General features: G+C 38.1%; 3 protein-coding genes and 1 pseudogene across 3 annotated transcripts in view; 2 read left to right on the top strand and 2 right to left on the bottom strand.

Annotated features, from left to right (window-relative positions):
• The window catches only part of TMBIM4 (transmembrane BAX inhibitor motif containing 4), a 22,044-nt gene extending 18,460 nt beyond the window's left edge, over positions 1 to 3,584 (top strand). The window contains exons 6-7 of the mRNA XM_011373806.2: positions 2,766 to 2,811; positions 3,366 to 3,584. Of these exons, the coding sequence (XP_011372108.1) occupies positions 2,766 to 2,811; positions 3,366 to 3,572 (253 nt within the window). The 3' untranslated portion in view covers positions 3,573 to 3,584. The remainder of the gene's footprint in view (positions 1 to 2,765; positions 2,812 to 3,365) is intronic.
• The window catches only part of IRAK3 (interleukin 1 receptor associated kinase 3), an 80,413-nt gene extending 74,081 nt beyond the window's left edge, over positions 1 to 6,332 (bottom strand). The window contains exon 1 of the mRNA XM_023520365.1: positions 6,243 to 6,332. The gene's annotated coding sequence lies outside the window, so the exon portion shown is untranslated. The remainder of the gene's footprint in view (positions 1 to 6,242) is intronic.
• Positions 1,207 to 1,322, bottom strand: LOC111730225 (annotated as a pseudogene).
• Positions 6,333 to 6,479: 147 nt separating the features above from the next.
• LLPH (LLP homolog, long-term synaptic facilitation) overlaps positions 6,480 to 9,770 on the top strand; it is a 6,970-nt gene continuing 3,679 nt past the window's right edge. The window contains exons 1-2 of the mRNA XM_011373793.2: positions 6,480 to 6,615; positions 8,264 to 8,475. Coding sequence (XP_011372095.1) covers positions 8,271 to 8,475 — 205 coding nt within the window. The 5' untranslated portion in view covers positions 6,480 to 6,615; positions 8,264 to 8,270. The remainder of the gene's footprint in view (positions 6,616 to 8,263; positions 8,476 to 9,770) is intronic.

Here is a 9,770-nt window from a genome sequence, read left to right as displayed (position 1 = left end):
GAAGCTTTGCAGTTTCTCTAGGGTTTAAGTATGAAAAAGCAAGTCCTGAGTCCCTTTAAATCCTGAAAGATCTATACTATGAGGCGGCAAGATACTTCATCTAATGTAGATATGCTACATGTATCCAGCAAGAGAACTGAGGGCTGGAATCTCACCATGCCCTCAGTTCACCAAACTGGGTTATAATATAAATATATATTTAATTTGATTTAATTCTGTTGTTATATAACGTATTTTTATGATTTCAGTCCTTTTACAGTTATTGAGGTTTTGTGGTATCTTGGTAAATGTTCTTTGTGCACTAGAAGATGTATATTTTGCTAATATTGGATGAGTGTTTAATAAATGTCAATTAGGTCAAATTGGTTAATAGTACTTACTGTTCAAGTCTTCAGTATGCTTATTAATTTTCTGCCTGCTTATTCTAGCAATTAATATAAAAGTGATGTCAAATTCTCCAACTACAAATGTGAATTAGTATATTTCTCCTGTCAGTTCTATAAGTTTGATTCATGTTATTTGAAGCTCTAGTTTTAGATGCACGAAGATTTAGGATTGTCATAGCCTTTTAATGACCCCTTTATCATTATGAAAGGATTACCCCCGGTAATGTCCTTGCCCTGAAATATGCTTTGTTAATGTAGCTACCCTGGCTTTCTTTTGATTGTTTTAGCGTGGTATATTGTTTTTTTTTCCTTTTATTTTTAGCTTATTTGTGAATTTATTGTTAAAGTAGTTTTCTTGTAGGCAGCATATAGTGAGATCTTGCTTTTTAAAATCCAATCTGACTATTTCTGCTACTAATTGGTATCATTAGACCACTTAAATTTAATGTGATTATTAATATGGTTGGGTTTAAGCCTACCATCTTGCCATTTGTTTTTTCTGTTTGTCTTATCTATTTCTTATTCCTTTTTTCTCTTTTCCTTCCTTCTTTTGGATCGAGTATTTGATTCCATTTATCTCCCTTACTGGTTAATAGCTACAGCTCTTTTAAATAGAGGTTGTTCTAGATTTTACAGTATACATGTTTAAATTATCATTAAGTCTATCAACAAATACTATACCATTTCATATATAGTACACTTAAATCTGTTCTCCCCTTTGTGCTACATGTGCTATAAACCTCATAATACATTGTCATTAATTTTGCTTTGAACATTAAATTATCTTTTTTTTTCTATTATTACTATTTTTTATTATTTATGCCTACAGCACCTGGTCTTCCCAGGTGGTCTCCCATCCAAGTACTAACCAGGCCCAACCCTGCTTAGCTTCCAAGATCAGACATCAGGCTTGTTCAGGGTGGCATGGCCGTAGACCATAGACCGTGGCTCCACTGAGGCGTGAACCCAGCAGTGTGTAAAGCAGATGTGCTAACCGCTACACTATGGAACCATGTTCGATATTTTCTTTTTAAGAAATTTAAAATATAGATTAAAAAAGAAAATATAGATGAAGTCTTTTATGTTCATCAACATATTTCTGTTCTACATTTCTTTGTGTAGATCCAAATTTCCATCTATTATTTCCTTCTGCCCAAGGGATTTCCTCTTAACATTTCTTATGGTGCTGGTCTGTTGGTCTCAGCTTTTTTTTTTTTTTTTGAAAGTTAGTTTTGCTGGGTATAGGAGTCTAGGTTTGGGGTTCTTTTTTTCCTTGCTTTTAGTATTTAAAGATGTCACTCCACTGCATTCTGGCATGTGTAGTTTCTGACAAGAAGTCTGCTGTTTTTCTTTTAAATATTTTTGGCTTTCTTCTTCTAGGAAGCAGCTAAGTTCCTTATAAATTGTCTGAACCTTTTGAGGCTTGTTTTTAAGCTCTGTTAGGTGGATCCCAAACAGCCTTTGGTTTAAGGCTAATTTGGCCGCACTATTGAGATAGTACCCTTCTGAGGACTACTCAAAGCCCCCATGTCCTCGAAGGTCTTTGCACTCTGGCTGGGGTGAATGTGAACTATTCCTGGCCTTGTGTGAGTTCTGAGGATTGTTTGGCTAGCTTCTCTATGGTGGTTCTTTCCCAGCCTTTGCCACTTCCTCACATGTATGCACTGATCAGTACTCAGCTAAAGATTTGAAGGGAATCCTCTGCATGTCATCAGAGCTCTCCTCTTTGTAACTTTGCCCAGCAAATTCGAGCCACGTTGGCCTCTCTCAACCTGGAATTCTTATCTCCTCATACTCAAGGAGACCAGAAGAGTCCACATGGTTTCCTGTCCCTACACTGTGGCCTGGAAACTCTCTCTACCTGGGTTAGTTGTAGAGCTCATCTCCTTTGTTTCCCTTATCTCAAGAATCACTGTCTTGTGCTGCTTTCTGTCTAGTGTCTGAAAATGATTGTTTCTAATATTTTGTCTGGTTTTTATTTAAGGAGGGAGGATAAATTTGGCCTTTGTACTTACTTGGGGCCTAAAGCAGCATTTAGTCAGCTCATAAAATTATAGCAGTGGTAAATTTATGTACATAATTAAGTACTATTATACATCAGAATAAAGTAGAGAGTACTTATATCAATATTTTTGTGTTCTAATTGAAAACTTAAAAAAATGTTACTCTTAAGGAATTTGTACACCACAAAAACAAATGTTGAATAGATAGCTGTTCTTTCAATTTCCGGGTATTCTACAGTATTCATTGTATGTTTATGAATTCTTATATTTCAATTATTCTTTCACAAATATCAGGATGGATTTACTTCTTCAGGAAATATTTGAATGAGTTTACAAAGTTTTTGTAAGGAACAATATCATTATTTTGTTTTTACAGACTGTTTACTGTTTTGTGGATTTTGTGCTTGTCAGGAATCTTGAAGGTGAGTTGTTTTAGAAAGATAACTTGAAATATAATTCTGGCTATGTCTATATAAATAATCTCAGAAAGCTATAAGAGGTATACTCTTATGATAGGACACTTAGTTATAATTATCTGGAACATTTGTGTATGGAATGATAATTATCTTTCAAAAAAGCAAGGCCTTATGTTAATATTATTTATTGAAAAAAAGATGAATGAACAAATGAGTTAAAATACATAGAAGGCCTTATTTGTAATTGCTAACCTCCAATTAGCACATGTAATTCTGAAAAAAAAAATCTTTTTGAAATAGTTTATACTTGGAAAGCTACTGTTCAAAGTCAAGTGGATAATTTAATAGAGAGAGGGATAGCCATTGATTCATCCATTCATCCTTTCTTCCTACATAAGCAAGGGTAAACTTGCTTTGCTTTTTTCTGCTTTTAACATTTCTATTTATAGTTATACAGCATTATTACATATGTATGTAGTATATGTAACTTAAGAGCCAGTAACTTTATTATTAATACTTCTCTTAAATATAAACTTGTTACTTTAATCTTTTGCCTACAGTTATTTTTTTATAATGAGACAGTGGAATTGGTCGTGGCTGCTGTAGGAGCCCTTCTTTTCTGTGGATTCATTGTCTATGACATGCACTCACTGATGCATCAGCTGTCACCTGAAGAGTATGTATTAGCTGCCATCAACCTCTACTTGGATATCATCAATCTATTCCTGCACTTGTTACGGTTTTTGGAAGCAGTTAATAAAAAGTGATTAAAAAGAGTATATGAATGTGTTCTGGAAAAGTTGCAAAAATCAGACTGGCGAGAAACCAAGCAGCTCTCGAGAGTTTTATTATGCTGACGGTCCCAGAGGAACTAGCACTCTGAATATCTGGGCCCAGAGCTCTTCTGAAGCATTCCTTATGTAGAACTTATTTGGCATGGGCTGATTGGTTAATTTGTCCTCGGATAGTTACAAAGCATTGGAGTTGCTATGGGTTGCAGGCAGTTATAAAGAGTTACAAAGTGCGGGAGTTGCTAGTGTGCTAGCTGGAAAATTACTGTGTGGCTATCACATAACGCTCTAACAAATAAGCTTTCTGCTTCTGTACCCCACATTTGCACAACCGACCTGTAGGTTGACAGTTAGTAAAAAGAAGAAAAATAGACGTGCGTTCAAACAGGATGAAGAATAAGGATTTAGGGCTTAAAAACTCTGTACCTCTACATTTCGGGGCTGCTTAATTTGGGGTCTGCGTACCCCTGGCAGACCCAGCTGGCTGAATAGGGTGTGTTTCCTATAACTCACTGATTTCTGGTGGTCCGTGTGTCTATCGGGGGCTGGCGACTACAACACTAGGGGGTACAGGCAGTTACATTTGTTGCTTAGAACAAGCAAAAGGGAAGAATAGTCTTTAGTTAATTTCGAGTATGGCCTATGCAGCAAGCATATCTACAGAAGCAGAACAAAGAGCTGATTAGCCTTTTGAGTGAAAATTCCTCTTCAAAAGTAGTTAATACCAAATTAAGAAACTCAGTTTTTCCCTATATGTCTCTTAAAAAAGACACTCCATAGATATCCCTTATCCTATCTCCCGTGGTCGCTTTCAGTGTAAAAACATAGTCTATGATCCAGGAAGAGAGACTTTATGAGACATCAGACCAGCCAGCACCTCGATCTTGGACTTTCGAGCTTCTAGACTGTGGACCTTTTTGGAGCAACTGGGAACTTAGGTTCTTTTGCTTGTTCCTTTCATCTTTGTGTGGAGCTTTGTCTTAAAGTTCCCATCATCTAGGATCTGGACAACATAGGGTCACCATCTGAATCCCTTCCTTGTCTTTACTAAGCGATTATACTATACAGGTCAGGGGTTCCATGGGAGAGGCCCAAGTGTAGGGGCCCCACTGGCTGGTATCCTTTGATAGTATGCCTTTGATATGGAGAACCTGTGGCTTCTTGTCAGGTATTCAGTGCTATCCCAGTGCCTCCAGTCCCACAGGCTCCTTTCAGGCCTCTGACGGGGCAGAAGCAATGTCTAGTTTGACCCTTAAGCCTCATACCTCTATCAGGGATTAAAACTGAAGATCTTTGTGTACTTGCCATAGCACCTACCATAGAGTGCATACTGAAATGTATGAATGAGGGAATGAATTAAGGATTTTTAAATATACCAAGGTAATTTATTCTGTTAGAATTGCTTTTATACAAACTGATGAGGAACTTAGGTTAAAAAAAGTTTTTTGTCAGTAATGCTGTCTGTGACTCAGTTTTTTTAAAGCATTAGTAATAGTGAATTATGGCCTATATATAACACCAAGACATTTTCATAAGTTCTTTTCCTCTTTTCTTGTGCCAAGTATCCATTCAAAAGCCTTGGCCTAGTATAGTAAGCAAGATGCAGTCAATTTGGACAAGTGAAAGTGAGCTTTCTCTAATTTAAAATGCAATGTGAACATGTATTTTGAGGAGAGGTGCATAGATTTTATATGGTTAACTTGTAAGACAGAAATTTACTTGCTCTATAAGAATTTAATCTATTAAAGAAAGCAAGTCTAAGGAATGCTTTTTTTATATACCTAATGTTAGCTTTTTCCAGCTTCTGTAAAAACTTGGTATGTTCTGAGTTTAGTAATTTCCATATAATGCAGCATTTCTTAAAAGACATACACTTAAAGAAAAAAGGTACCCGCAAATTGTTCCAGAAAGAACTCTCCTTTACTAGCAACAAGGCAGGAATTTACTAGGCCATCATTACAGACAATTCATTTCTTGTGTTTTGGTATAAGTTGCCTCTAAAAAAATACCACTCACAAATAGTACTGTGCTTTGAAATTATAATGTAAAAATGACACAAACTACCATGTGTTTGGCTCATACTACCTACCTGGGATCAATTTTGTATTACCTTCATTCTATGGACAAGAAAGTCCAGGCTTTGAGACTTCCTAATATCACTCACAAGAAAGTGTTGGAACCAAAAATACAACACAGATGTATGGTTCCAAAGCCTCTGCTATTAGGAGCATATGTAAAATAATAAAAAGTACTGTTGTGACCAATGTGATATTCACCTAAAACAGCTGTCCTAGGCTTAGCATTGTGTATGGCACAGATTAAGTAATTAACCAGGTAAACATTGGTTGAACTGAATTAGTTTGATCATTTTATCCTTTGAACTTGTCTTTGGGATGGGAAAGGCTTGTCTGGGGTAAGAGCTTTGAGGTATAACTTACATTCAGTAAGTTGCACATACTTTATTAAAGTGTACAATTTAATAAGTTTTGACAGATGTGTACATCTGTGAGACCATCACCTGGGATGGGAAAACTTAAGGGCTGCAAATAAAGATGATCTCACTTCGGCCATAAGATGATTCAGTCAAAGGAAATCCATTAGTACTGCGTGAAAGTGAGAGCTAAAGGTCGGCTCCGAGCTCCTTACCTGATAGGGTCCCTGCCAGGTTCACTCCTGGGTTAAAATCTAAGGGCTACTCCGGCCGCGCTCGGGAAGCAGGCCTAGCTGGCGCCCCAACCTCGACCGGGATTTTCTTCCGCCTTCTCCAAACCCAACTTCGGAACCTGTCTGGAGGAGCCAAGCTCCAAGGTCCGCACTCACACCCAAGGCAGGAAGCGCGTCACCGCCCAACTCCAGAAGACCCAGCCTCTCGAGGGTTTCCGTGACATTTTTGGCTCCCGGCGTGCAAAGCGCGCCTCCCGGGGAGGCGGAGTAGTGGAGAGGGCTGCCGGGAAGGCGGAAGTGCGAGAATTTCCGGTCGCCGTGAGTGTTCGGACTGAGAGTGTGTGATCTTTTTCAGGTGAGTTTGGTACTTCTTGTGTTCGGTAAAGCCTAGGACTTCGGGCTCAATTCTGCTTCTCGTAGACAGTTTTGTCTCAAGCCTTATCCTTTTCTTGGCAAGGTTAATCCCGGCCCAGAGACGAAAGCGTCCCTCAGGAGCGAGGGTGTCTCATGGTCTTAGTGGCGGCTTTCGGGCTTCTTGGTGCTCTGTGGGAATTGGAATCCTTTGTCGTTCGGACTCTCTCAGGTTAACCTCGGCCTTCACGGTTGTTTACTGCACTCCTTCTGTCCCCGCCGCTTGCAGAGCTTGAGTTGTTCCAAACGGAACGGAGTAAGTTTGTGATTGCTGGCGTCCCCTAAAATATCACTCCACTAGTCATTGATTCAACAAATTTTTATTTAACCTTTACTATGTGCAAAGAGCTGTGTATTGGGAGATCTAACGATGAACAAGACCTGTTTAAGCCCCGGCTATGTGGAGGTCACAGTCCACTGGGGATGACAGAAAATAAATAATTTCAGACTGCAACATGTATTAAAAGGAATGAAAAGGATAATACGATGGAGAAAAAGAAGAGGGGCTCTTACAAGGTCAGAGAAGACCTTTTGGAGATACTGAAGTAAAGGAGCAAGCCTTGAGAAGAGCAGTTCTCAGACATAGGAAAGCAAATGTAAAGATATTAAAGTGAACATAGTTTGGACTCCCCCCTCCCCAGTCGTGTCTTAGTGATTTATATATTAGTTATTTATATAACTGCTTTATTCATGTGTAACTAATACAACAAACTACACGTGTTTAAAATGTGTAATATAAGCTTTGACATGTGTATACAAACAAATCCACCAGCACGATCAAGATGGTATTATAAATCGCTCCCAAAAGTTTCCTCTTAAACTCTTTACGATCTCTGTAATCCCTTCTTTCCCACACCTCATCACATCCCCACATTGTCCCTATGATGTCATTGATTGGACTGTTTTCAGATGTAGTTGGCACTTGGAGGTGAGGTGGAGGGTGAGATGAGAGTCGAGGAGGGATCAGGTCACAACCTTGTAGATCTCAAATATAGGAGGTGGGAAGTCATTAAAGAATTACAAGAAAGGCAGTCATGTGCAGAGTTTTTAAAAGTTCATAGTAGCCACCTTGTGGAGGACTTGGGGCTGGAACTAAGGGCTGGAGAGAAAGCAAGAGTGGAAATAGACAAGTTTAAAATAGCAAGATTGACTTGTGGATAATGAAGACGGGTGGGTGTCTTTTAGGATTGAGAGAAATCAAGAATAAAATATTTATAAAAGCATTTTGTAATTTGTTGGTTATTGCATAAATGTAAGGTGATAATGCTCTTTGCATTTTGGGGGACATTAAATTTCTGCATCTTGTATGGAAACTCCAGAAACTTTCCGAATTGGCTTCACTTACAGTTTGCCAGTGACCACTGGGAGTTTGATTTGGCGTTTTTAATTACTTAACAGCCATTTATGCCATGTCGATCCTCACACGAGTTGCACATGAAGCTATCATATCATGAACATAGAGAGGAGTTTTACCTTCCATTTGTTCATGTTTTGTAGTGATACCTTCCGATCTGGTTTTCCAAGCATTTGCCCCCCTCCCTTTTTTTTTTTCAGTAAACATTTGGTTTTGAATATCTTTGTTAACTTTTCAGATAAAATATGGCTAAAAGCTTGCGGAGTAAGTGGAAAAGGAAGATGCGTGCTGAAAAGAGAAAAAAGAATGCCCCAAAGGAGCTTAGCAGACTTAAAAGTATTCTTAAAGTAGATAGTGATGTTTTAATGAAAGATGTTCAAGAGATAGCAACTGTGGTGGTTCCCAGACATTGTGAAGAGAAAACCCAATGCATGGTGAAAGATGAAAAAGGTAAGTTTATGTGCTTCGTTTAAAGAAAAAAAATTATATCAGCTTCCTTTTGGGACTCTTCTCCCCATTTTGACTGTCTTTCGGTCATTTCCATACATGCTTCTCTACAAACCTCCTGCCATGCCCACATTATTCTTTGGAAGTTTATAGTGCAAATAGAGATTCTATGCTAAACTATTTTAAAACCAGGTCATGTGAATAGGCAATTTGGGGATATTCAGAGTGGGCCTCTGATGCCTATACAATAGCCTAAGTGTCTCAGAAATAGACAGTACTATAGAAGTAGACAAACCTGTACACACCTTCATTGGAAGGTACATAATTCAGTCAAGGACTAGGCAGGATAAAAGCAATCTTTCTTCATTTTACCCTTTGCAAGATATAGTTCCCATTCTAAGAGTCCTACACCCTTATCCTGAAATTCAGAGTTTCCTTGTATTTGATCTTGATAGATTCTAGGGACCTCTATGTCTTAGTCATAGTCTAAAGTTAGAGGCTATATATAATGCTAGTTTCAGTATGGGAAAAGACTTATTGGTTTTCACATCCCTAATACACCACTTTGACAACAAACTAAATTAAGCACTCACAGTACCTAGGCTCTTAAAATAGAAGTATATTTATGTGGTGTCTAGTGGTCAAGGAAGAGAGCAGCATTCCTCAACCTTCCAATCCAAGAAGTTTCCCATTCCTCAAAATGATCATTTCTTATCTTCTCTTCCCATTCCACCCCACTCCCACCCCCTATGAATGAAAATTACAAGAAGCTTTACACTTTACCGTCTTTGAAAAATTGTGGCAATCTATAGAAAAACCCTTATCTTCCCACTATCCAAGTCTATAAGAATTTGAATATATAGTCTGTTTTCCCTCTTGTTAATGATCTCAAAGCCCAGTTTCTTCATGTGTATTCTGAATATTTTTCATTCTCAAGGACTACTCATGCATCTTACTCATCAGTCTGTCTTCTCTGCTGGGTCATTCACAGCAGCATGAATGTGTTCTGGGATGTGTCATCTCAAAAAAAAAAAAAAGAAAAGAAAAATCTTTCCCTTGATCTTACATTTCTCCCAATCTGTCACTTTATTTCAGCTCTCCTTGCAACTTCTTAACACTTACTGTCTCTTTCCTCACATGCACACTACTTGCGCCCATTCACTCTTTCGTTATTGAGGTAAAATTCACATAACATGAAGTTTGCCATTTTAAAGTGTACAATTCAGTAGCATTTAGTACATTGATGATGATGTCCAACCATCGCCTCTATTTCCAAAACAATTTCATTACCCTAAAGG

The sequence above is a fragment of the Pteropus vampyrus genome, unplaced genomic scaffold (assembly GCF_000151845.1).
Source record: "Pteropus vampyrus isolate Shadow unplaced genomic scaffold, Pvam_2.0 Scaffold9, whole genome shotgun sequence".
NCBI lineage: Eukaryota > Metazoa > Chordata > Mammalia > Chiroptera > Pteropodidae > Pteropus > Pteropus vampyrus.
The sequence above is the reverse complement of the archived record's forward strand: the minus strand, read 5'-3'. Positions and strand labels throughout refer to the sequence as shown.